Source organism: Petaurus breviceps, unplaced genomic scaffold, assembly GCF_028583685.1.
Source record: "Petaurus breviceps papuanus isolate PSGF00001 unplaced genomic scaffold, PetGlider_PUasm1.0 126, whole genome shotgun sequence".
Taxonomy (NCBI): Eukaryota; Metazoa; Chordata; class Mammalia; order Diprotodontia; family Petauridae; genus Petaurus; species Petaurus breviceps.
Genome location: NW_027185655.1, coordinates 16,711,144 through 16,738,992, shown reverse-complemented (window position 1 = coordinate 16,738,992; position 27,849 = coordinate 16,711,144). Strand labels below are relative to the sequence as shown.

The window sequence follows — 27,849 nt, the reverse complement described above, 5'->3', positions numbered from 1 at the left end:
CAGACTTCTTGTGATGAAGATTTTGGTACAACCTTGAATGAAAAAAAAGAAGCAGTTTTTCCAGTAGAAATTACCTTTTCCCAATATTTCATATTGCCTTCTGTTTTTTTGTCTTCTCCACAAGTATTTTTACCCAACAATGTTTAGCAGATCTTTTTGTTTTTGTTTTTTCAACTGTTTTTTTCCAGTTTCAAGAAGCCTGTGACATAATAGTGAGCTTTTAGTAACAACCCCTCCAGCATCTAGCTTCCTCTGGAGGCCATTTCATGTTTATCAAATATTAATTAAGCTATCTCACTGTAATAGTTTATCTCCTCTTGGCATTGTTTTTCATTTTGAACTAAACTTCCCTTTTGGTATAACTGATCCTTTTTCATTGTGGGCTTTGAATAGTCCATATATTGCTTGACTTTCTCACACTCTGAGATGCTGCTCCACCTTTAACAATCATTCAAATGTTCTTTTTAAGAGGTTTAACTTTTATCATTTTCTTGAAGTAATAGACATTCTTGAAAACAAGAGAACACAACAGTGAAGAGTAATGAAACATGTACATCACACAAAATTCAGCATTCAATTGAGAGAACTGACTACAGGTAAGAGAACTAACTTAATATAGCTTCATCTGATCCAATTCAGACCTGAACATTGCTGTCACAAATTGAAACCTTATCAAAATTATATTTTGTACCAAGTAATTCACACACCACTCTACGGCCTTCCCTAATCTCCCTTTTGCCTTGCTCCTCCCACACCCCACTGGTTTTTTGTGCTTTCCTATGCCAAATTAATTTCATATTTTTTCTGTTTACTTATCTATATACATGTCATTTTTGCTCCTACAGAATATAAGCTCCTTGAAGGCATGGAGTGTTTCATTTTTGTCGTCCTATCTCTAGCATTTAAGAGTATATGACACATAATAGGGATTCAATAAATGAGAGTTTGTCCTTGGACAGCAAACAACACAAAGTATGTTCAACATGGAAGGACCTACCAGAGCATTTGCTTCTCTGATATAGTCTTTTAGCTAGTCATGTCAACTCAACCACTTATTGAGGCATTAGCATAGTATTTGAGCAGAGGATATCTATACATCAGGAAAATTAATCTGGGAACTTGAGAAATTATGGAAGGAGCAAAGTCATAAAGAGGAGTTGGAGATTATTACAGTAGCCTTAGAATCAAATAATTAAGGTTTGATTTTGAAATAGAAGATGAAATAGAGTCATTAATGTATGATATTATGTTACTAAATTCCTTTTTCACTTACTCCTTAGTTAATATTTTGATTATATAGCACTTTCATATTACCCCTATTCACATTTGTAAAAAAAAAAAAGTCTTCTTGTTGCATATACTTCTAATTTCCCTTAGTATATTTTGTTTGGCTTGCTTTGATATCATATAAATATTTCCTACTTAAGTAGTAACTATTTTGGAGACTTCAGGATGAAATATTTATGAATACAGTACTTAACATTGTGGCTCACAGAAAATTGGTACTTAATAAATGTGGTCAATTGAAATTAAAATTCCATATTTATTTTTAAACTAATAAGTTTATTTATAGTACCCATTTTAGTGTGCCATTATCTCCTAATTTATTTATGTTTGTTCTCAATTTTTGTTTTTCTTCTTATTAATATACATTGTCAAATGGTTAGCAAGGAGAAGTTCACCCTCCCCCCCCATCATTATGGATTACAGAAAAAGTCTGCCTTATAATTTTGTAACAGAACATGAGGGTATCGCTTCACTTCTTCCCCTTTGTTTCTAGTACTTACATGGGAATAATCCTTGTGTGAAAATGTGTCAGAATGTATTTGGTGAAAGAGGACATGTATCTTCCACAATTTAATGATGGTTATAATACTGTGTCCATACCTTCAAAGGGCAATCAATTAATAAGCATTTATTAAGACTTCATATGTGTCAGGCACTATGCCAAGCTACGAGCATACAAAGGCAAAAATATAGATATACACAGCATAATTGACATATAGTTGTGTGTGTGTGATTAAGTGACTTGATTAGGGTCATACATTCAAAATTAAAGAGCCCTAAAATTAAAATGAAGGTCTGAAGTCTAAGTCCAATGAGTGTTCTTTCCACAATTTCATGCTGCCTCTCTATTTACTTGTCTTTTGTATAAATTAGGTTTTCTTATATTGTGTTTACTTAAAGAAAATCATGCATACTCTATAAAATTGCATAAGATTTACCCAGCAATTTAGTAATGAGCACCCCTTCAAAGAAACTGTTTTGGACAACGATAAATTTCATGTCTGTGTTAAATAACTGATGTCTGGGAATCAGGCAGTTATTTCACATCTGTCTGAGAAAACCTTTCTAATATCTGTTCTCTCTTCTGCCAAGTCTGTATCACTTCACAAAGTGATATGTCACTGGTATAATTTAGGCCAGTCGATTTCAGGTGTTACAACAAAGGTTGTGAGGGATGTGACTTCTTTTATGAAAACAGAAATTCTGTTCAGTCAGACTCTCTAGAAAGAATTGGAGAAATCATGCCTGCCCCGAGAATCCTGTTGCAGGAAAAAGTGCTTAGGCATTTGTTTATTGGCAGTATTCACAAACTTTGACATTCCATCTGGCTAAAATGTGAGCTTTTTCCATGTCTCAGAAAGTTAGGGAACAATTATGTAAGTTGTCTGAAAAAAATTATTTTTAACCACTCTTTATAAAGAAATTTCTGCCCTTAGTTAAAAAAAAGAAAGAAAGATTGCTAGAGGAAAGAATAAAGACATCCCCTCCTTTTTGTTGTTTTTTAGGTGTTTAGTTGTATCCAATACTTCATGATCCCATTTGGGGTTTTCTTGGCAAAAATACTGGAGTTGCTTGCCATTTTCCTCTCCAGTTCATTTTACAGATGAGGGTCTGAGGCAAACAGGGTTAAGTGACTTGTCCAGGGTCACACAGGTAGTTTTAAGGGTCTGAGGCTGGATTTGAACTCAAGTCCTCCTGTTCCCAGGGCCAGCATTCTATCTACTGCATTCACCTAACTGCCTTTTCTGTCCTTTACATGAAATTTATCATATTTTTTTTACAACTTTTGAGGTAAAAATACTACAGAACTTTCCCAGTAAAAGTTTCCATTTTTTTTAGTTTTGGGAAAAAGTGGTTTTATTTAGTGAAGTCATCTTTTTTAGTTGACTAAGCAGGGACTATTTTCTGTTTAGAGCCCTGTTTTAAGGGTAGTTACAAGTGATTTTTGGAAGTCAAAAGACTATCCTGTACAGTCATTTAGAAAATGCACCTGGGGAGTTCCTGGAGAGTCTTAGTAGTGACAAGTTATAAAAAAATTTACAATAAAGAGACCTTGTTAGAATTAAGCAGTTTGGCTGTGGCTGGAGATGAGGATCAGGAAAAATAGACTTCCTGTTCCTTTAAAATTTTATTTTTGACATCTCTAAACACAAACAAATATATCTGATAAATAATGGACTGTGTACATTTGTATTTGTATCTATTTGAGTTTTAAGAAAAATAAATATTTTGTTATTTTCACTAGTGTTGAGTTTTTGTAATAAATTAATATTGCTCACTGGAATTAATGATTTCATTATCTGTTATGAATATAGTTGCAAGGTTTGTTTTTATTTCTCTTGTGCAAGAGAAATCTTTTCCAGGCCTAAAAGAAGTTGGAATGATTCCACTAGCCTATAAACTCTTTGGTTTTGTTATTTTAATGTAGCTCAATATTGGAATTTTAGACCAAGATGGCTCCATGGTTGCCTAATTGCAGGCAGACTATCCAGTTCCTGAAGACCTGCAACAGCAAAAACCTGACATTTTTACCAGACTGAATAATAATCAAGAACTCCAATGAGAAATTCAAAGAATAACTTTTTCCACCCCAGAATTATAGTCACCCAGAAGCAAAAGGGCTGCCAGCAAAGCCAGTGCCTTTACAGGCAACTAAACTGAAACTCCTTGCTTGACCAGCATGTGTAGACTGCATGACTCTTTGTCTGTGGGTAACAAAAGCAAAGGGCTCTCTTCCCTCCCCAACAGAAAGCCAAACTCTTGGATGAAGACCCTAGAAGTCTTGAGAACAACAGCCACCAGAGCGTGCAGATGGAACAGTCTAGGTAGCCAGGGGGTAAAATAGTCTCAAAGATCCAGGCTGGGAGGGCTTGATCCCAGAATGTGAAAGTGAATGTAAGAATACAGGGGACCCAGTGTAAGACTGAGTAGAGCTGAGCACCTCACCAAAAAATGGAGTAAGAGGCAGAGACTTTTCCTCAGCACAAAGCCCCAATAAATTCAGGAACTAAGCATAAAAAAAGAAAACAACAACTAGTGTAAGATATATTAATGCAATTCCAACTCCATAAAACTAAAGTTGAAACTCAAGGAAAAAAATTTCCTACAAGACTACATGGATGTAGTAGGAGAAATGAAATGAGACCAAAAATGAAATAAAAACTCTTAAGGAAAGAATTGGAAGGAGAATCAGTAACTTAGAAGGGAAAGTGGTAAACTTTATTCAAGAAATGAACTCCCTAAAGACTAGAACTAAAATAAAAAGAAATCAATGACTCCATGAGACAGCAAGAAATAGTAGAACAAAATCAAAAGATTGAAAAATAGAAGAAAATATGGTATATGTGATGCCAAACATAACTGACCTGGAAAATAGCTCAAAGAGAGATAATTTAAGAATCCTTGGATATCCTGCAGGCTATTATAAAGAAAAAAGAAATAAACAAAAATGTTTGAAGACTTTCAAGAAATCATAAATTAAAACTGTCTAGAACTATAAAAATCAGAAAACAAAATAAATATTGAAAGAATCATGGGTATCTCCAAAAGGAAATGTTCCAGTAATGTCATAGCCAAAATCTAGAATTCCCATATCAAAGACGAATCACTGCAGCATCAAAAAAGAAACAGATCAAGTATGAAGGAACCATAGACAGGATCATACAAGCCCTGGAAGCATTTCCCAAAAAACATAGAAGATCTTAGAATGGGGTATTACAAAAGGCAAAAGAGATAGACATACAACCCAAAATAACTTATCCTGAAATGTTGAATGAAAAGGGGTTAGGTAGAGGGGGTGGGGGAGCCCAGCGAGAGGGGAATGGACCTATGGGGATTTAAAAATATTTCTGATGAAATGACCAGAACTGAGTAGGAACTTTAAAATACAAATATAAATATATAGAATCTTCTGGTGTGCAAAGCCCTTCGTAACCTGCTTTCCCCACCTTTCTAGTCTTCCTATACCTTATGCTTCCCTCCATTCTTTGTGTATTTTTCTGTCCAATGACATTGGCTTCCTTGCTGATCCTCAAACAACACAAGCCAGGTTCTCCTGAATCCAGGCATTTCACTGGCTGTACCCCATAGCAAGCTCCCTCTCCTCATTGCCACTTCCTGGTTTTCCTTCAAGTTCCAACTAAAGCTCCACTTTCTTCAGAAAGCCTTTGCTGATCTCCCTTAATTCTAGTGCCTTCCCCTTGTTTTTTCCAATTTATCTTTTAAATGCCTTCCTAGGTATTTGTATTTTATTTCCCATATTAATACTGTAAGCTTCTGGAGAGCAAGCACTTTCTTTTTCATTTCTTTGTATCCCCAGCCCTTAAAAGAGTTCCTGATACATAACAGTTAACTTAAAAAATGTGGTTTTTTTGACTGACTGGAGTTGCCCATAAAGAATTGTGCACTTGAGGTTGATTAGTGAGTCAGTCAACAAGCACATACTAAATGCTTACTACACAGTTTAGACACTATACTAAGCACTAGAGATGGAAAGAAAAGTAAAAACAAAAAAATAGACTCTGCCCTCAAGGACCATATATTCTTTTTTTATTTTTAATTTAAACTAGATCTCCTTTCTCTCCTAGACTGGAAGAGCAATGACCAATATAAGCCCAATCATAATACTAATAGACTTGGAAGCTTTAACCTGCTGTATTTTTTCTGACCTAGGTCCATTCACCCCTCCTTATGTAGCCTAGTAGTTCATAACTCCTAGGTGTTCAAATAATGATACCAAAACTGAGTAGACATCCTCTAAGCTTTAGTTTTAGTGTAGCTCAGAAGTCCCGAACATAAGTAATCTATTAGCTTCAGCTTTCCCAGTAGCAGGGGCAATAGACGTGCGCCAAAATGCCCAGTCAAGGAGTACACATTATATAAATAGCTAGGTACAGAGAGGATAAAGGGAAAGCTACCTGTGTAAGGAACAAGTTCCAAAAACTTAGCCATGCAACTCTGAGCCCAAGAGAAGAGGCCGGGACTCAGTTCTAGCCTTCAGTCTCATTCCTTTTTTTTCTTTTTTTTTTAATTTTAGACTCAAGGGCCAGAACACAAATACAGAATAGAGAAAAGAAACAAAGATATATTATAAACTTAAATATTAAAACTTAAAAACAAAGAAAGAAAAAAAGGCATATCGTGTGCATAGCAGACTTAAGAGAGGATTCAAAATATGTAACAATAAATTTTCATTTCAAGGAAGCCTGTATGATAAATAATACATGCTGTGTTGAGAACTGTCCATCTCTTCTTTGCTTCCTTGTAAGTTTTCTTTTGTTCTCTGCTGTGCACTTTTTTACTTTGTTCTTTTTTTACTCCCATTCTTATTTATAAAATTAAAGAGCTAGACTTCATGGCCTCCTTTCAAAGCTCTAAGACTATTATTCTAAGACTTATGAATTTATTCTGGAGGAACCAAGCTTTATTCCCAAACTCAGCAGTGTCCAACTGCAATTGGATAAGAGGAAGTTAAATCAGGGTGTAACTTTCTATAGTAACAAGGAACTGAGAAGTGAATGCCTATTGAATTGTTAATGACTAAACAAATTTTGGCACATATGAATATAATGGAATATAACTGCAGGGTAAGAAATAGTAAATATGAAGAGTTCAAGGAAGTATGGGAAGGTTTCTATGAACTGATACAAACTAAAGTAAGCAGAAAAAGGAAAAAAATATATGAATTACTATAACAACATAAATGGAAAGAAGGAAAAACCTAAAACTAAATGCTTTGTATTTTTAATTGTATAATAAATTTGTCCATGACCCCCCCCAAAAAAAAAAGAGGAGATTCACCACGCTCCCTTCTCTGTGGTTTCGAGGACAATAGATATGAAGAACTGCAAATACTGTCAGACCCCACTGATGTGTTGTTTTCTGAAATGCTTTTTATTTTCTTCTCCGCCTCCTCCCCCCCCCCCAGTTTCTGTGGGAGGATTGCTGAAGATATATTTGGAAAGGTTGATATATTTCTTAAAATATATCAAAATCTTTTCAATGAATTAATCAGGGTGTGATAAAGGTAGTATGAATATTTTATTTCAATTTAAATATCCAAAAATCATGGTTTCATGACCATGAAGAAGGATGTCTAATTAAATCACAGTCATTTATTAACCATTGTTGAGTAATTCTTTGGTATGTAACACTATACTTGGTATACAACACTTATACTATATAACACTACAGGCTACAGGATTTGGATAACAGATAAGACATTATGTTCTGTTCATAGGACTGTGTTCTGTTCATAGGACTCAGAAGATAAACTGGTTCGGAACTAATAAGTTTATATATTATTACCACTTCGTCATATTTTTAGATATCAAATTGTTTTGGAGGCAACCCAGAGAGTGTTAAAAACAAGAACCTCTCAAAACAACGAGTTTGCACAACGAAATTTCTAGGGCTTAGAGAGTTTGAAGTAATGTTGAAACTGAAACAAATACAGCTGATCTTTTTGGAATAGTTATCTCTCTTGAGGGCAAACATAATTATTACAAAAGACTTGGAAACTGCTGAAAGAGTTATGTAAGAAAATTGGAAATGTGCAAGCCAACTAAGCATTCTGAGGAAAATACCTAAATAACCAGTTTAAGACAGATGTGGTAATAACATACAAGGCTTGAGAGATTTCGAAGGTCACCAAATCCTGGAATTTCAGATTTGGAAGGGACCTGAGAGCCATGTGACCTAACATCTTTATTCTTTACCTGACAATAGGTCATCAGCCTTTGCTAGGAAATCTCTGGTTGAGGGAAAGTTCTTTATAATCTGTTTCTGAATGAAGTGAGCAGAACTGGAGAAACTCTTTACCGTATAATATTAGAGAGAAAAATTACTTTGAAGGACTTCAGAACTCAGATTAATGCAATGATAAACCATGAATCCAGAGGACCAAAGTTGAATCATGCCATCCACTTCCTGTCAGAAGAAGGGATATCAGAATGAAACATGCATATGTAGATATGATGAATGTGGAGATTTGTTTTGCTGGACTATGCATATTTGTTGTGATATTTGTTTGGTTTTTGTTCAGCTGGGAGGGGATCCATGGAGAGAGTCATAATATTCCCCCTTTTGTGAGGGGGAATCTTCTTTCCCAAGGTATCAGGTCTACTTTTAGCTAGCTCTAATTCTTGAAGGCTGGGTGGCACAGTGACCAGAGTGCTGGACCTCTTCCTTAGCTCAACTCCAATTTTAGACACTTAGTAGCTGTGTAACCCTGGGCAAGTCACGTAATTTCTGCCTCAATTTCTTCAACTGCAAAATAGGGGATAATAATGCCACCTACTTCTCAGAGTAGTTGTGAGAATTAAATGACAATATTTTTAAAGCACTTGGCATAGCTCTTAGCACTTAATAAATCTTTGTTCCCTTCCCCCCCCCCATTCTTATATATAATTCTTCCTTATAGTAACCTCCAGTTTCTCTCTCTTAAATTTCCATCCATTCATTCTTAGTTTTGCCTTCTGTGGACAAGTAAAATAAATCTCATTGGTGATAGACCAGAGGTGTAGAATGAGATGTATAGTTTTAGACATGTCAGTGTACTGATTTGTTTTTGGATGAGTATATATTTTTATTGCAAGAGAGGACTTCTATTGGAAAGGGAATGAGTTCTTAGGAAATAAAAGAGATGTAAGAAAAAGAACATCAGTAAAAATTTTAAAACAAAAAAGTAAAGAAAAAGAATTTTAGATGGGGACCAAGTAGGACGATTTTTTTAACTGCTTCATTAAATTGAATATGTAGTTTTAAATAAATTTATACAATGGAAGTTATCACTCTCACCTGCAATTCTCTTTTTTTTTCTTTGCCTGTTAGGTTGTTTATATTTGTTGATGATTGTATGGCTCATAAGTTTTTTAAGTGTCATTCTCTTTCATGTAGACACCTTTCTTATATTTGAAGATGACTGTCATTTCCACCATGAGTCTTCTCTTCTTGATTCACCATAGCAAGGACTAGAACAGTTTCACCTCTTATGGAGAAAACCCCTCCAGGTAAACCTCTGGGAATAAATCCTGCTCATGTGAGAGAATTCACCCTTGTTCATTGAAAATATGTGATTTAGGGGGCGGCCAGGTAGCACAGCAAGTAAGAGCACCGGCCCCAGAGTCAAGATGACCTGGGATCGAATCTGGGCTCTGATAATTAGCACCACACTCAGAAATAACTGGCCGTGTAACCTTGAGCAAGTTACTTAACCCCAATTGCTTAAAAAAAAAAAGAAAATATGTGATGTAGGGAAAATGACTCAGTAATCAAGGCTATATATGGAGGCCACATGGAATAATAGATAGATTTGTACTTAGAAAGACCTGAATTGAAATTAATTTCAGTGTAGGGGTTTGTGAGGCCTTTGGAAAGAGCAGGAAGGGCAATCCAGCCCTTCTATCCACTTTGCCCATATAGCAAATTTCTCTCTAAATGAGTATAAGCATTTTGGCGTTAGTCAGTGGCTAGTCCAGAGAAGTAAAAACTAGCTAGCCCATGTACCAGGTTTGACCTGTCCTAATGATATTCATTTTAAAAATCTTTTTTTCCATCTAGCTGAGGTTCTAGGGAGGCTGGAAACACAGGGTATCATCATTCTTTTGTCTTGTATCTTGCTTTGATCTGTAAAACAGGTTCCATGCCAACTCTCTGGGCCATAAACAAATATATCAAACTATCCAAGGAAGAAGTAGTGTTAAGTAGTTCAAAGAACAACTGTGATTCCTATCATTTTAGCCTCAATGATTACTTATAATTATGATTTAGATTAAGATTATCTAATTTGATGTTTTCATACTGCAATGAGGAACCCAAGGGGCCCATAATGGTTAAATATCTTACCAAAGTCAAAAATGGCAAAGATATGATTTAAAACCAGGTCATTTGATTAATTCTAATACACCAGGATGCTTCACACAGTGAGTAAATTACTTAATGTTTGTTGTGTTCAATTGAATTTGGAGGAGGGATTATAATTCTGTGGAAAATTAGGAATAAATTAGGAATTATGCAATCCTCATTCTAGTTCCAGCATTGGCCCATAGTGGTTATTACTCATGGTTCCATAGCATTTTAAGGTTTATTAAACACTTTTCTCATGCATGCCCTGTGTTTAATTTTAATGAGATATCTGAATAAAATAAAAAATGGAAACATCCAATAATTAATAGAAAGCCATAAAGAAATTATGTTAGCAAGCATGTTAGAATTATTTCATTATGAACTTAATAATACCAAAACAGAATAAAAAACAAAGTAAAACACAAAATGTAAATTCTAAACCTCTTACCCTTTTTGTTCAAGTTCTATATGAACTTTAAAAAAAATAAAAATAAGAGAACTTTATATAATCTTTTAAAATTTGCAAAGTGCTTCTAATTCTAGGACTGGAGAATTAGAAGGAACCTCAGAAGTCATGAAGAAAACTTGTGCACATAGCTAGTTAATATCTGAGGCAGAATTCAAACAGAGACTTTTCTGACTGCAGGTACAGTACCCCATCCATCCCATCCATTATGCCATGCTGTTTCCCACAACAACATGGTGATGTAGATGCTATGTGCATTTTGCGAATTTATGGGCAAAAAATTAAGCAAATAAGTGACTTGCTTGGAGTTGCATGTAGTTTAAGTCTTCCTGCGTTCATGTCCAAGATGGCATACTAACCCCTCCATATGTTATCACTTATTTCTGTCTTTCTTGATCTTTGCTTCCTGTATTTTACTAGATTTTTATATTTTTTAAAAATCAGACTTGTTATTTCTTTGGTCTAGGGAAGTATCTGTGAAGAAGCCTCTTCTGCTATCTACTCTGATACTCTGCCTCTTTAAAAAAATCTATTTATATTGTTGTTGTTGTTAGTTCATAATGTTTATATTATTTTAATTCTGCTTTTTCCCATTTTGCATCACTTTATGGGAGAGATTATTTTTCAGGTAGCTAGTAGAATACAAATCTTCTGAGATCTCCTAATTGTAAGATTCTGGCATGATTTTCATTTTCTCATATTTGTATTTAGCTTTCATCTTTATCATTTCTTGGAGCACAATAATATTTGCTTGAGTTATTTCACCTCTTGACAAGTTTTTAACATATAGGCTGTTATAGTGGGAGTTCTCAGTTATTGCTACTATTCAAACTACAATGAACATTCTTTTGCTGATAGGTCATTTTCTTTCCCTTTTTAATATCCTTAGGACATAGTCCTATTAGTGGGATATGCTATTGGTTTCTTAAGTAACATATATTTAAAAAAATAAGAGTAGTGAAATTGTATCTGACATATTTAGGGGGGGAATGATTTTAAAGAGGATTTCTGTGTAAGTCAATATAATCTATTAATTATTGTTTTTTTTTCCTCTGGTGGAAATGACAGTCATCTTCCAACATAAGAAAGGTTTCTACGTGAAAAAGAATGACACTTAAAAAATAATCTATTAATTATTATTTTTTTTCCTCTGGTGGAAATGACAGTCATCTTCAAATATAAGAAAGGTTTCTAAGTGAAAGAGAATGACACTTAAAAAATAATCTATTAATTATTATTAATATAATCTATTGTTTAAAAAAAGAAAAATAAGAGATTTTATCAATGTCATGACAGAAAGTAACTGTAGTTTTTGCTCTCTAGGAGACTAGTGAAGTATCTTGCATCATTTGCTCCCTTAAGGAGTACCAGGAGTGAAAACTGCAAGCCAGATGGGATGTCCCTACTTAGTCAGTACTGCAGTGTAAATAAACATCAGCAGGAAACACAAGTCTGTACACGCAGAAGTAGAAGAGAGTCTTTTAGACAAGCTGACTGCTACCAGCTCCTGCCAATCAGTCCTTTAGATTCTGAGAGTCTAGCCCAGGAGAGGTACAGCCTTGCCTTGGTAAACGGTTTGTGTTTTTTTCGTTTTTTTTTTTTTTTCCTTGCTGGCAATCTCTGTCATGCTTGGAGGTTTGGAAGGTTTCTTCCAAAGCAGTTATTGGTTGCCTTCCCCAGACTGACAGGGTTGGCTGTGGGACTCCTGGAGTGAAAGTTTCCAGTTACCAGGATGGCAAGCCCCTACGTAGAAGGAGGGAGGTAAGTATGCAGAACTGCGGCCCCTGCTCCTTCTGATTGGCTGTCCAGTGCAGCTGCTTCCTCGGAACAAAAGGTCAAAGAGGACTGCAGAGTGATTTGAAGAGAAATATCCCTGCTGGAAGAACTGTGTGGACCTCGAGAAGTAGCAGGCTCGATTTTTCAGGACCTCGCGGACTCCCTTGGCTACGAGTTTGCAGCATTCCGCCTCCAGCTGCCAGTCCCAACACAGTCCTTGGGGTTCAGACCCATTCTAGAAGAAATTGCCTGAAATCAGAAACTACCAGATCTGTGACAGGAGCAGCAGTTCCATGATCCCCTTGTAAACTTTGCTACTGCAATGGCTTGTGAAATCATGCCTCTGCAAAGGTATTCATTTTTATCTTGTTTCATTATGTCTTACCTGATTAACATGCAAACCATAGAACTTTGCCAGTTACATCGCTGATACTTAAGTCATATGTTAAAAGTGTGTCTGTTTAAAAGGGTTTTTATTTTCCTCCAAACAGTCAGAGTGACTAATTTTATTTCTGACTCTCATTCGATTCCTGGGAAATAGGATTGCTCAACTGCCCTCTTTATTGAATACAAATGAATATAGGAAGAAACAGCAGATAAGTGAAATTTCAGAGTACCTGAGGAAGAGAAAACAAGGAATAGATTAGGCAGGTTTTCAGGAAGCCTTTGATTAACTCATTCGCAATATGGTAAAATAGTCAAAGATGGAGATTTAGTTTAAGTGATGCTGAAAAGCTAGACTGTTTCATATATTCCTGAGGATGCTACCTCTTGAGATTTCACATCTAGGCAATTTTTTTTAATCAATATCTATCTTGTGGTAAAGGGAAATTGTAAAAAGTCACCATATGTTATTCTCTTTTGCTAATTCTTCATGTGTTAATGCAAAGAGTAACATCTACCCCACAGAGAAAACTTCCTCATGGAAGCAAAATGATCTTGTTTATTTAATATGTATTCTGTGTGCATATAAATGTGTACATGTTATCTTTCTCAGATTCCTTGAGATCAGAGACTGTTTCATTTATGTATCTCTGATGCTTTCCTACGTACCTCAGTACCTGGCACATAATAGAGGATTTTCTATTTGACACTGGATTTTGCTGAATCAAGAAGTGAGACCTGTACTTTAGTGGCAGCTACGTGGAGGCTGAAATAGAGTTGGGAGGAGCTTGAAGCAGAGGGTCCCAACCATATTGCTATCCCAATAATCTAGCCATGAAGTGATGAACTCCTGAACCAGGATGGTGGCAGTGTCAGAAGAGAGAAGGAGACACATATGAGAAATGTTGTAAAGGCAGAATCAACAGGATTTGACAACAAATTGGGGGTGGAATGGAGAGTAAGTGTTGAGGATGACACACAGACTAGCAGCCTGAAATCACTAGAAAAATGGTGGCACTCAACACTAACAGGGAAGGCAGGCAAAAAAGAAGGTTTGAGGGGAAAGATAATGAACTCAGTTTTAGACATGTTGAGTTTAAAATAGTTGTATTCAATTGGAGATGTCCAATGGGCAGTTGGAGATATGAAACTGGAGGTGAGGAGAAAGGTGAGCTCTAGATTAGTAGACCTAAGTATCATCTGCATAGAGATGGTCATTGAATCCGTGAGAGCAGATGAGCTCCCCAGGTGAGATAGTATAGGAGGAGAAGCTAAAAATGTGCAGGACAGAGATTTGTGGAACACCCATAGTGAGTGGGAATGCCTGACCATAGATCCAGCAAAGGAAATTGAAGAAAGGTCAGAAAGGTAGGAAGTGAACCAGGATAAAGCAGTGTCCAGAAAACCTAGAGAGAAGAAAGTATCAATGTGGGGTTGGGGTGGGGGGAGAGGGATGAATATTGTCAAAGGCTATAGAGGTAAAAAAAAAAACAAGGATTGAGAAAAAGCCATTAGAATTAGATTTGTCAATTAAGAGATCATCAATGAATTCAAGGTCACATGATACAGACATTTTTCAAATTTCTCCAGAAGAGGCATTATGAGCAAGAAATAAAGTAATTCCAACTATCTCCATAGTCTAGGACAGAGGTATCAAATATGTAACCTGCAGGCGGCATACAGCCTACAACACTCCTGAGTACATCCTGGACCAGACTGAATTGTAATTGGGAAATATTTAGCAAAGTAAATGAAAGTGCAACAAAACATAGACAATATTAATATGCTGCTTTGTAATACAATATGTGGCCTGCAAGAATTCTTATGTACGTTTAAGTAACTCTGTCCCCATTTCTATTAGAGTTTGACACCACTGATCTGGGATACTAAGAACTCTAACAAGATAACAGTTCAATGAACTAACAGCAGAAAAGGCTATTCCCTGGCTCCTAATATCTTCATTCAGTACCCTTTTCCTACCACCCACCATGCTTCTGCAGTAGTAGGACTGCACAAGCCAGTCTACTAGGTTTCAACAGAACTTAACTATTCCTCCTCAACCTGTACCACCCCCACCATGTGCTGCAAAAAGCCAAAAAGCAAATGCTTGCTCAAACTGATATAGTAGTATGATAGTGCTCTGTGCTGCAACAGAGCTCAGCCAGAGAACTAAGGAATAGAGGGAAGTGAAGCAGAAAGTATGTGTGGCACTCTACAAGACTGAACAAAAGAACCCATTTTCCAACTAGGGCCAATTCTGTCCCCCAGCAGTCACTTGGTGCAAAGACTGAGGGCAGTAAAATGTGAATTGCTTAGCATATAAGGACACTGAGATAGTTTTGAAGTCCAACTTTCAGAGAGAAAAAAAAAATCAAATGGGAAGGAGTCAAAAAGGGAGCAATAAGAGAAAATATAGAAAAATGACTGAAATTACCAAAGATCTCAAACGATTAAAAAAAAATTCATTTAAAGGCAAATAGAGCGTATAATTATAACAGAAAGGAATATGGCCTGCAGATCCACTAAATGAGTGTAGATATTCATAAACAAATTTTGCCATATAAAGGAAAAGTAATCAACATCTGATGAAGCAGAGTATCATGGGGATTCCCAAGAGATCATGGAATAACAGTGGGATATTCTTGAATAGTTTAAAAGAGAAATAAAACTTGTGACCTGCACAGCAGAAATAATTGACATAATAAAAACCATTCAACCCATGATGATGTCACCAAAGAAACAGCAAAAAAGAGGATAACTGGGAATACAAAAACAAAGAAGAGAAGGATAACCTCAAAGAAAAAAACAAAAACAATAACATTAAAAGAAAAAATTATCTCCTTACTAGCGAAACACTGATGTCAAAGATAGGATATATAGAGAAACAACTTCAGCATTATAGGTTTCCCAAAAAAACATGATAAGTAAAAAAAAAACTCTTGACCAGTATAATGCAAAAAATACATAAAACCTTTCCAGAACTTCTGAACAGAGAAAATAAAGTGCTAATCTAAATAATCCAATTATTTCCTCCAGAAAAAAATAGAACAAAACAAATAAAAACTATGCTTCAAAGTCCAAGACATTGGGGGCAGAGCCAAGATGGTGGAGTAGAAGCAGGAAGTTGTGTGAGCTGCCACACCAACCACCTCCAAAGTCTAAGACATATAGTGATTAAATTTAACAAGTCAATGACAGTAAAGAAATTTTGCAAACAACCAAAAGAAAGACTTTCAGAAATAAAGTAAATTCAAATAGTAGGAGTATTCTGAACTCACCAGAAATTAAAGGATGAAATAGAATAATGTGTTTTGAAAAGCAAAGGAGCTCAAGATATAGTCCAAAGTGATGTACCTTACAGACTTGAATTTAACTGTTGAAAGGGGAGGGGGCATTCAATAAAAAGAAGTATCTGAAGCAATCTTAGAAAGAAAACCAGAACTGAACAAATAATTACTTTTCAAAAAGCCTAGACAACAGACTTATAAGACAGTAAACAAATACAGCAACCAAGAACAATAACAAAATAACAATAGAGAAACCATTCAAATATTTCTATCTTAAAGGATAGAGACAAGGATGAAAACAGAAATGAAGTAGGAGTAATGGTAGAAAAATAGGCTCCAAATGCCATGGATTAAACCTCACAATATTCCACCTTTTTTGTTGTTTGGTTTTTTTTGTTTGTTTGTTTGATTTTTGCCTTTTTGGAAGGCAGTTGGGGTTAAGTAACTTGCCCAAGGTTATGGCTAGTTGTTTTTGTGTGGGTGTCAAGTGTCTGAGGCCAGAACTGAACTCAGGTCCTCCTGACTCCAGGGTGGGCACTTTACTCACTGCGCCACCTAGCCACCCCATAAATGTTTTTTTGTTTGTTTGTTTGTTTGTTTTTATGGGACAGAATTACAAAATGAGAGGGCAAACAAAAAGAAAATAGTGGAGGATGGAGATAAAAGGAAGATATGATGTACCCTAACCAAGTCAAAAATTAACAGTGAAGGAAATATAACTTCCTTGGTCTGTCAAGAAGAAGGGGTCCTAGAGGAGAATTGGTAAAGAGGGAAAGGGAAGAAGTCAAAGGGAAAGAAAAAAAGAAATCTTACTTCTGTGGTGGGAAAGGGATATCCCTGAAAGATGCTGTCATGGGGAAAGAGAAATGTTCTATAAAGGGAAGTAAGGAATTTACAATGGGTATAATCTGCTAGGATTTGGTGCTAAGAGAAGGCACCTTGGAGGAATCAGAACTTCCAGGATCAGCTGACACCCAGGAGAGTATGAAGAGGGATATTTAAAGGCAAATAGGGAGAAATGAGCATAGGTAAGACAAAGATTAATGATGAACTGCACAATCATGGACACAGAAGAATTCCTACCATGGGGCAATAATCTTATCACCTACTGGAACTGGCATTTATAAGAGTGAGGCAAAATAGAACAAGGTTTCTAGAGTCAAGATCTACAAGAAAATAACAGAAAGTGAATAGAAGAGGGAGCCCAAAGTAGATACCTTAGAAGATTTAATCCCACTTTGTAGGAATACAAAGAATAAAGAAAGGAAGTTATAAGGTCTATGAATCAAAGAATAAAAGTTCAGAATAGATGAAAATGTAAGATAAATAATGAAGGGAATGAGGAGGAAATTCTTTTAGAAAAAGGTAGAGAAATTTAAAAAAACTAACAAATGAAATAAGTTGAAGGGAAGGAGAGGAAGGGAGATTTTGCTTGACTGTTTAACTGAGAGGAAAATAAAGAGGGAGATGCATTAAATAACTAGAAAAAAGGAAGAGGAAAAAAGGAACTAATAAGCAAAACTCCAAAACTGCAGAAAAGAGTATGGGAGGAGTGGGCTTGGGCACGAGAGGAAGAGAGCTGAGAGGAATGAGGTTTCTATAAAGTAGATTAAGCTAAAATAACCTGAGACAAAGTATTTTGTTTATAGAGGAAAAGGGGGAAAATCCTGATCTGGAGAAAAAAAGAAGAGACAAGTAGAGGAAAATATAAACCTAGCTCTTTATAACATTAAATGTTAATGAATGAAACAATCCAATAAAATGAAAAAAAAAATTTAAGAAAACAAAAACACACTGTTGCGAACAAAAAACCCCACACATTTAAAAAGACACAAAGAATAAAAATAAGGAATTGGGGGAGGGGCACAGAACCTAAGTAATCACATAATTTTTAAAATGCAGACGTTATAACTATGCTATAAGACAAAGCAAAAACAAACAATCACAGCATATAAAAGAATAAATAAAGAAGCTACATTATGTTGAAAAGAATCATAGACAACATAGGGGCAGCTAGGTGGCACAGTGAATAGAGCACTAGCCCTGGAGTCAGAAGGACCTGAGTTCAAATCTGGTCTCAGACACTTAACACAAAACTAGCCATGTGACCTTGGGCAAGTCACTTAGCTCCAATTGCCCTCCAAAAAGCAAAAAAAAAAAAAAAGAATCATAGACAACAAACCAATATTAGTATTGAACTTACATGCTCCAAAAGTCTTAATATCTAAATCAATAAAGGAAAAAAATAACTATATTACAAGAAGACAATAGTGGCAGGAGATTTCATGTTCCTCTCAGTTTTGGATAAGTCTAAGAGAAATATAAACAAAATGGAAAATACTGAATTGGACAAATTACTAGAGAAACTAAAATGAAAAAAATTTATCACATGTCTTTTTGGTAAGGACTGGGAATGAATGTATACATATAATACATACATATATATATATATATATATACATATGTATATCTCATGGCCACATGCAACTTTTACAAGTGCTTGTAATGTATTACAGCACAGAGATATTGCAAACAAAATTGAAAATGCAGAAACAAAAATTCACCCTTTAAAGGCCATCATGCAATAAAAATGTTAATCTGTTCAGAGTGGACAAACAAAGCTCACAGACCTAAATCTAAACCTAACAATAGAATACTAAATAGTCATTAAAGAACAAAACATAAAAAAATAGTAATTATATGAATGAAAAGTATGATGAAACAACATGCCATAATTTCTGAGATGTAGCTAAAGCATTCTTCAGGGGAAAAATAAAATCACTACATTTATATGTGAACAAAATAGAAAAAATACCACTTAGACATCATGTCATGGATTGCATATCACTCGTTCTGATAAAAGTCATTCTAATATTCGAAGGCAACTTTCATATCTCTCAGTTTTTAAAGAGCGTGGCCTTCTTCTTGACTTTGAACAAGTCTCGTTCTGTCAACCTATCTTTATGTCATCCAAGCACAGTACTAACTCCAGCTCATACCAGATTCTCTCTCTTGCTTTCTGTACACTGAAGCTATCTCACTTCTATCCCCTCAAGGCATTTCAACAGGTTGGGATGGTTGCCAAAAGTAGCAGCTACTCTTCTAATTTTCAAGTTCCTAGAGATAACCCTTTAGAAGGACTATTCTCACCAACACTACAGCTCATGAACTCATGAATTTATGAACTCCTGTCTGTATATTTACAAATTAGCCACTCATACTGTGTTTCCCCGATAATAAGACACTGTCTTATTAAATTTTTTGGACAGAAAAACACCAGAGGGCTTATTTTCAGGGGAGGGCTTATTTTAATGAACATTGACAGCAATTTTAATAAACAGGTAAATGTGAACAAAAAAATGTACCTTTATTCAATAAGCAAATCACTGGGGGAGAACAGGATGACACGCTCACTGCTGCAGCTCTGATTGGATGCAGCTTGGAGCGTGGCGTGCGTTTCACGGGGGGGGAGGACGGTGCATACAGAGGGTACCGTAATGTAGCGTGTAGCGCAGGGGATCACCTTCACTACAGTAGCAATCTCAATAGGGCTTATTTTCGGGGGAAGGCTTATTTTAGAGGAATCTTACACAGTAAGGGGAGGGCTTATTTTCGGGATAGGTCTTATTATTGGGGAAACACGGTAGTTAATCTAGTCTTAACCAAAACATTTACTGAAAATACAAAACACTCAATAGTTAAATAATATCTAATCATAATTCTCAATTATACTGTCCCTACAATGCAAACAATGTTGTTAGGGAGAATAGACATGCACCTAGATCAGGTAGGGGACAGCTCTGGAACAGTACACTTTGTTTTCCTCTTTCTCTTTTGGGAACCATCCATAAAAGATCCCTGATGAGCATAGCATAGAATGGTTAATATTGGCTAGATGCCACTGCTAACCTTAGATGAGCTTGAGTAACACATCCCAACCACACTAGACAATCTTTTGGGTAGTCTCTGCTTCCAAGCTTTTCCTCAGTTCATCTGGACTTGCAAGCTTTCCCTAGTTCAGTTGGACTTATTACTGTAGTAGACAACACTTCCAGCTTCAGGCCAAGATCATAATGTTAGGCTCTTTTAGGGAAAGGAAAAGACCTTGAGGTGAAAGTTGGCAAGAATTCTCTCTACTTCTATTTCTTTGCAGGACTTTTCTCCTTTTGTCAATATTGCGTAGCAATGAAGATAAGTTATCTTCTCTTTTCTTCTTCTTAGCAAGGAATAACAATAGGAGATGAATACATTTTTCTATTCCTTATTCTTTTCAGCAGCCAGTCAAGGTAGAGTATTCTCTATTAATTCTTCTTGTTCTTAGGAGTAGATGGCAGTAGAGAACAGCTTCTCACTGGTCAACCAATCTATCTGATTTGTATCACAGTGCAGAGAGGAAGTTATCAACTCTCTTTGACACAATTAAAGAATCTGTTTTTCACTTCTCTTTTTCTCTGTCTGAACTTTTCTTGGTTCAGCATCTGAGTCCTCTCTGAACAACCATGATACAGCTTATGGTTAATAAAACAAATTCTCATCTTTTACCTATAATCAGGTAAATTACATTTGTACCATAATCTGTTCTGGTGTCTAGATTTCCCATGTTATTAACCTAAAAGTTTACTAATTCTTCATATGCAAACCACTGGAGCAAACTATGTTCTCTATTCATTCTAATGTCCTAGAGCTTGTCATATACAAATGAACAATTCCTGTCTTACAGTGGAACTTTGAGTCAAATTTAACTCAATCACTGCTCCCCTTAGAACTCTGAGGCAGAATTATACCCCAAATAAGTGAACTATAAAGGCAGCCATAACTCAGCAACTGCTTTTCTCAGAAATAGACTTGTGCTTCCAGACAATTGAATTGTCAAGAGTCGCCTATAATGTGGTTTCAGATCTCTCACCCTTCTGGTTACCCTCTCCTAGATACATATCCTTATCTAGATATTAAAAGGGCAAGAGTGGCTTTTAAAGTAGATGGTTATACTCAAGGCAGAGTATGACCAGTGTAGATCACAGTAAGACTATTTTCTCCTTTGTTCTGGATACAACATTTATACATAAGTATATATCATGAAATTATATTTGCTTTTTTGGCCACTGTGTCTCACTGTTGTCTCATTTTAAACTTGAATTTATTTATTGAATAAATAAAAGCCATCCTAGTTGGTAAATAAAAACTAGAGATTCTGCTATAAGTCATGTTTCTTTTGATGCATATGTATAATACACATACATATATATGGTTGTAAGAAGTTTACAAAGGTGACAAGTTAATGATAGATACAGCTAATTTTTCTTTAAGAAATCTAAAGCTTTGAGAAAACTGGTGGATTCCAATCACATAGTAGTCAACAATAATTTATTAGTAGATATCATCTGTTGTCTTATTAGTATAATGTGGGAGGGGGTAAAGTAACTTTCTAGTCTGAGAGTAAGAGAGTGGACCAATTAGATCGGTTTTTTTTCAGCTCTATATCTCTTAGCTGTGGGATTTTTTTTGTACCATAGCTTGAGAATCTGTTATTCTAGGATAAATCAACAAATATGTATGTACCTGCAGGATGCTATATGCACCTAATGCACTATAAATAATATGATAATACATCTTTTTGCTGATGAATTTACAATCTAATAGTAAATCCGATAAAAAGTATGTAAAAACACAATTTGATAGATGTACTATAAGAGTAGTATTGAGTATTAAGTTCTGCAGTATTTCAGGGCAAGGAGTAATCAGTGCCATCCACTCAGATATTTTTTTTAATCTCAATTTCTGATAAAGGACAAAATAATTCTGTTTCTATGAAGTCTGGATTTTAATGCAAAAAAAATTTTAACTTAAAATATTTTAGTGTAAATATTGCTTAAGGTATATTTTATTATTATTTTATCTTGATTTAAAGTTTATTTTAATTATGCCTTGGTAGAACCTTTAAATTTCACTAATGTGGTCTGAAACTTATCAGAGAAACTTGGCAGGGGAGGGTGGAAGCAAAGTGCCTAGTTACTGCATTCATCAGTGTGTTTTACTGTTGCTAAAAGAATTGTCCTGGGGGTGGCTTGGTGGCACAGTGAATAGAGCATCCACCCTGGAGTCAGGAGGACCTAAGTTCAAATCTGGCCTCAGACACTTAACACTTATTAACTCTGTAACCTTGGGCAAGTCACTTAACCCCTATTGCTCTGCCTTGCCCCCTCTAAAAAGTGCAAAAAAAAAAAAAATTGTCCCCATACAGTTTCATATGCATACTGATTATTTATTGTTAATCAGTTTTGCCTTGCTGATAATGAGCTACAATTCATTTTATTTGAATAATTCAGACAACACATGGACTGGGAAAATTCTAACAAAATTAAATATTGTGTTTATTTCTATTCCTGGGATATGGTAGTTAAATGCATCCCTTTAATAATATGATCCTGGTTGAAGTGAAAGACCTCAAGTCTACTCAGTTTCTCTGGAAGAGATAGCTTGTGTTAACTGAGTGATCATTTCCATTTGGAAAAAAATATTTAATTTAGTTTAATCTATGCTAAAGTTAGCATCAATGTACCAAAATGAATCCTGTTCCACTCATACCATACTTAAATTTTAGTTTTACAAAGCAGATGTATTGCTGCAAATTAACTTGTTTAAGCAAATACTCAACTATATACTAATATCAAATATATTTTCCTTCTAGTTCTCAAGAAGAAGAAAGACCCATGTCACCTTTTTATTTAAGGTATTTTTTTTTATTTGTTTGGGGGTTAGAGGAGCTTAAGAGTTCTTTTAATGTATTTAGTCATCTACTTTATGATGTATTCTGAAACTAGGGCTACATTAGGACATGACCATCAGCTTCTGCTATTTTCTGCCAGGGAACTTGAAAATTTTCCAACAAACAATTGAAAAGGATAGAAGAGAGATATACAGATGTCAGGCAATTTTAACCTGAAAATCACCTGATAATTCTGCTCTTCTCTATTCAACTCATTCTATTCTATGACGCCGTCTTACTATTAACAGGGTGAAGTGAACTAGCCTCAGAGTCAAGACCTGTGTTTAATTCCTCCTTGTGCCAGATCCTAGCTTTGTGACTGGGCATATCATTTCCCCCCTTTTGTCTCAGGTAGCTCTATAATGCTCTAAGTTGCAGAGTCAAGTAGCAAGTCAACAAGACTTTAAGTGTCTGAAGTCTCTAAAAGAGTAAAATCAGTATATGTGGAAACCTGAATTGAGTAAGACTGGGCTTTCAGAAAAGTCAAGTCAATGAGCATTTATTAAAAGCCAGGCCATTGTGCTAAACTCTGGGGATACAAACAAAAGCAAACATATTCTCTGCTCTCAAAGACCCCACAATCTAATGAGAGAGACACCATGCAGACAACTGCGCACAAACAGGATAAACTGGTGATAACCTTGGTAGGAAGAAATTAGCATGGGGAGAGGGGGCAGGGGGCAGGAAAGGCTTACTGCAAAAGGTGGAACTTTAACTGGGATTGAAGGAAGTCAGGGAAGCCAAGCTGGAGGTGAGAAGGGAAAGAATTCTAGGAATAGAGGACATGCCCAGAGTTAGGAGATAATGCAGTGTCTTTATGTGAGGAACAGCAAAAAGGCCAATGGCACTGGCCATTGGACATGTTGAACTTAAGATGTCTATGTGCATACAATTCAAGATGTCCAGTAGACAGTTTGAGATGTGAGATTAGAGGTCAAGAGAGAGGTTAGAGATTAGAGGCGATCATTGAATCCATGGGAGCTGATGAGATCACCAAGTGAAATGGTAGAGGGAGAACAGAAGAGGGCCCAGGAAAGAACCTAGAGGGTCTGTAAGTGGGCATGATCTGGATGAAGGTAAAGCTAAAGAAACCAAGAAGAAATCAGAGGAGAACCAGGAGAGAGAGTAATGTTGTAAAAACGTACCTAGAATAGAGTATCAAAGAGAAGAAAGTAAACAGTACTGCAGAAAGACCAAGAATGATGAGAATTAGGAAGACAATTATATTTAGCAATTAAAAGACCATTAGTAATTTTGGAGAAGAATTTCAGAACGATGAGGTAGAAAGCCAGAACACAGTTAAGAAAAGAATAAGAAGAAACAACCATTTGTAGATGGCTTTCTCAAGGACTTTAGAACCACAAAATGGAGGAGATACATAGGATAATGGCTAGCAGAGATAAATGGATCAAATGAGGGTTTGTTAAGGATTGGGAAGACATGGGAATGTTTTTAGGCAATAGGAGAGCAGAGATTGAAGATTAGTGAAAGAATAGTGATGAGATAGGAGGTAATCTGCTGGAAAATACTGACTGGAATGTGTTCACTTGTGCATGTAAAAGGGTTTTCATTCACAAGGGAAAAGGCTGCCTCTTCATTTGAGACAGTGGTACAGGAAGAGAGAGTCCTAAAAGGAATCTGAGAAATGTGAGATAAGGAGGGAAGAGAGGGAGCTTTTAGTGAATGACCTCAATTTTTTTAGGTGAATTTGAGGCAAGGTTCTCAGATAAGGAGGAGAGGGGAAGCTGTGTGAGATTTGAAGAGGAATGAAAAGGTTTGGAAAAGTCACTGTGGTGAATGGGATAATGAATCAATCAGAGAGGTATAAAAGGCTTGCCCTTCTGCAGTGAGAACCCAGCTGAGACATAAAACACAAATTTGTAGTGGATCTAGTCAGCAGGGTTTTATTATTTTCTCCAGCTTTGTTTGGCTGTATGTGAGTAGGAGTGAAGGCAATGAGTGACAGAAGTCCAAGACTGAGACTTAGCACAGTTAAGATCAGTGACAGGATAAAGGGGCAAAGGGATTCAAGAGTATTCCAACCCCTCACCCCCAACAGTAAGTCAGAGGGCATGAGTGAATGTGCAACCAGTTCTGGCCAGGGAAGTTGTGACATAAGGAGCAAGGCTTCAGTGAGTATAAGAAAATGGAAAGAGAAAGGAAAAGGTTTAAGATAAAAGCAAGTTTATTGAGCAGGCATTCCAAAGAGTATAGGGGAAGTGGTGAGTTGGTCAAGCACTTGGGGTTGGGAGAGGCTTGTGTTCATAGGGATGGTAATAAGGCAGTGGTTAATGGGGGTTGGAGAATGGTGTTTGATCAATGACAACCAAAGCTTCAGAATCACTGGGATGGACCTGATTGCTTATGTCCTGTGTCCCCATAAGAATGTGAGCTCCTTGATGGCAGACTGTTTCTGCCTTATCCCCAGGCTTACCACCGTGACTGACTAAACCACAAGATTTAAATTCAAGGTTTATTTATTTATTTTTTCTTTAGAGTCATGTTCTAAAATTTTTTTTTAATTCAAAGGAGAGTGAAATAGGGAAATAAGACATGAATGAATTTTCTCATTTTTTTCCCATGTAAATGGTACTTCTTCCTTTGCTTCTCTATGCACAATTTCATCCGTTTCTATTTTGTAGGTGATATATGGTTGTACCTTTGTCATTTAAGTTTATCAGGAGGCCAGTTTCATCATCCAATTGCATCCTCCATTGACAACTCAGAATTCTGTTAAAGGGCACCTCACTCAGCCCAGTGTCTTATTTTCAAATACAAATTGTCCTTCAGCAACTTGTAGTCTATTGCATTGTTACTTTGTGACATCTGAGGTTGCCATTTGAGACACTTTGTGATCCAATTGATTTAGACTAATTTTCTGCCAGTTAGCCTGGTCTTGATCAGGAGCTATTCCCACCTTCCAATCATATAATTGGAGAGCATATAAGGGTATATTTCTGGATGTATGTGGACTGATGTTTATTCTGCAATACAATGTGGTCATTTTATACTGATAACCATTAGATATTTGGTAGATATTAAGCTATGTAGCCTACTTTAGCACTAGTAACTAATAGGAACTAGTTCAGTTGGTCACAATGGAATCATAATAAGTTGAGATGGGACCTCAGAAATCATCTGGCCCAGACTCTCTAATTTCATGAAAGAGCAAAATGAGGCCCAGAAAGGTTGAACAAGTTCACAGTATTATTTTGGTGACAGTGAGAATAAAGGCAGAGTAGACAGATGAATATTGGGGCAACATGGTTCAACAGAAGAAACAAACAGAAACCCTGAATTTGGAGACAGAGCATGTGTTTGCACACTTGGGTAAGTCAGTTAATGTCTCTGAGACTGATTTCATATTTGTGAAAGTAGGAGGGTATACTAAAGGACCTATGGTAGTGAACTTACCCCCTCACTCATTCCCTCAATTTGTTCCATCATTAGCAAGTTTGATCCTCAGAAGAGCAGCTGATACTATTCTCCATATACTAGAGGTAACCTTGTAGTTAGCTACTCTTACTGCTGAGCCCCCATCAGTGTACTGACCGCTAAGAAATCAGCCACTGACTCACTCAATTAACTTTTAAAAAGGCATTTACTGGAAAGGAAAAATTAATAATTACACAACATTATTCTCCATAAACCAGGGGTGAACTCTACCAAAAATGCACATAGTGCTCATAGAGAGATAACTCAAACTAAATTAAAATGGTAGTGAGGGCATATGTGTAAGTAACATGTGCTCACAACAATACATGTTTACAGAACTATAGATTTTGCTTTAATGTTTTTTTCTCTTTCTTGGGGACAGTCTTCACAAAGTTCCCTGATAGATTTGGTATCCATACAGGATGGGTGGATCTGATATTGGGCTGAGCTGCTCCACAGATGGGCTAGGCCACTCTTCTCTTGAGCTAGAGTGCTGTGCTTTTTCAGAAAGGTCAGAAATCTGAGTTTTGAAGAAGTTTCTCCAGTTCTATTCCCTGGGCTAGTCTAGAGGGTGGTTTAATAAAGCACATGACATTATAGAGAGGCATAGCCTAATTCATTAACTCAACCAGTTCATCTAGGCAGCAGGTGGTATTGCAAAGCAGTATGAATTCTTCCACCAACCACCTCTCAAAGGAAAAACATGGCAGTTCAGAGAATTGTCTCTTGACTGCCACCAAATTCTAAAATCTCCTTTTTTTTTTAACCAACTTTCCTGTTTTAGAGTTGGGTCTCTTCATGAGAGATCTTACTCTAACTTCTGTTAGTGTATATTTACCAGGTCCTCATCTGTATGGGTTAAGCCGTAAGCGGTCAATGGACATTTACCTAATGATCATTTTTAAAGTTTTCTAGTTGGACTTGTGCAAATTAAGCAGCTAGAAAACAATCCAAGGTCACAGATGTGTGTTATCTAGGGACCTATCTAGGAGTGATATATGAAGCAAGTTCAGAAGGAAGCAACAGCTGTGTGGTTTTTACCCCAGAAGCAGAGTGGGATCTCAGTTCTAGTGTCTAGCTCAGTCTAAAGACTACAAAGGAATAACTAGGACAGCAATCCCAGACTGAAGGAGAACGGCATTACCATCACTCTGAACCAACAGAGCTTCCCAGTTAGTTGAGAGTGACTGAGGACAACAGTCTACTGTTGCTCAGATCCAAATTCAGCTTAGGCATTTGCAGAACTCAGACCAGGAGGGCAGTGACCAGACTTTTCCCTCAATTATACCATTTGGGAACAGTGAAAGCTTTCGGGTCCCTAGCCTGATCTGTTCCCAAGATCCTAGAATAACAGAACACTCAATATTAAAAACAAAAAAAGCATACAAGCAAAACAAAGACAAGTAGAAGGACCAGACCTAGCTTCACACCAGAAGGGTACAGAGCTGGGCCTTAGCATCAAGTCTGAAGTAGACTGGAAAAATGGGCAAACAAAAAAAGAGTCCCACCACAAAGAGCGAGCATGATGACAGGGATGCTCAATATCCAAACCAAGAAAAGAATGACTTCAAAACATCTGTGCGCAAAGCTTCGAAGAAAAAACA

The 27,849-nt window shown here is 36.3% G+C and overlaps 1 protein-coding gene across 7 annotated transcripts in view; it reads left to right on the top strand.

Annotated features, from left to right (window-relative positions):
• FAM13A (family with sequence similarity 13 member A) overlaps positions 1–27,849 on the top strand; it is a 146,712-nt gene that overhangs the window by 35,796 nt on the left and 83,067 nt on the right. For 4 of the 7 annotated variants that reach the window (XM_069093906.1, XM_069093920.1, XM_069093903.1 and 1 more), the window contains 4 exons: positions 498–596; positions 9,184–9,296; positions 11,921–12,724; positions 22,733–22,774. In XM_069093906.1, the coding sequence (XP_068950007.1) occupies positions 12,696–12,724; positions 22,733–22,774 (71 nt within the window). In that variant the 5' untranslated portion in view covers positions 498–596; positions 9,184–9,296; positions 11,921–12,695. The remainder of the gene's footprint in view (positions 1–497; positions 597–9,183; positions 9,297–11,920; positions 12,725–22,732; positions 22,775–27,849) is intronic. The other 3 variants (XM_069093908.1, XM_069093915.1, XM_069093924.1) reach the window with 3 other exon arrangements.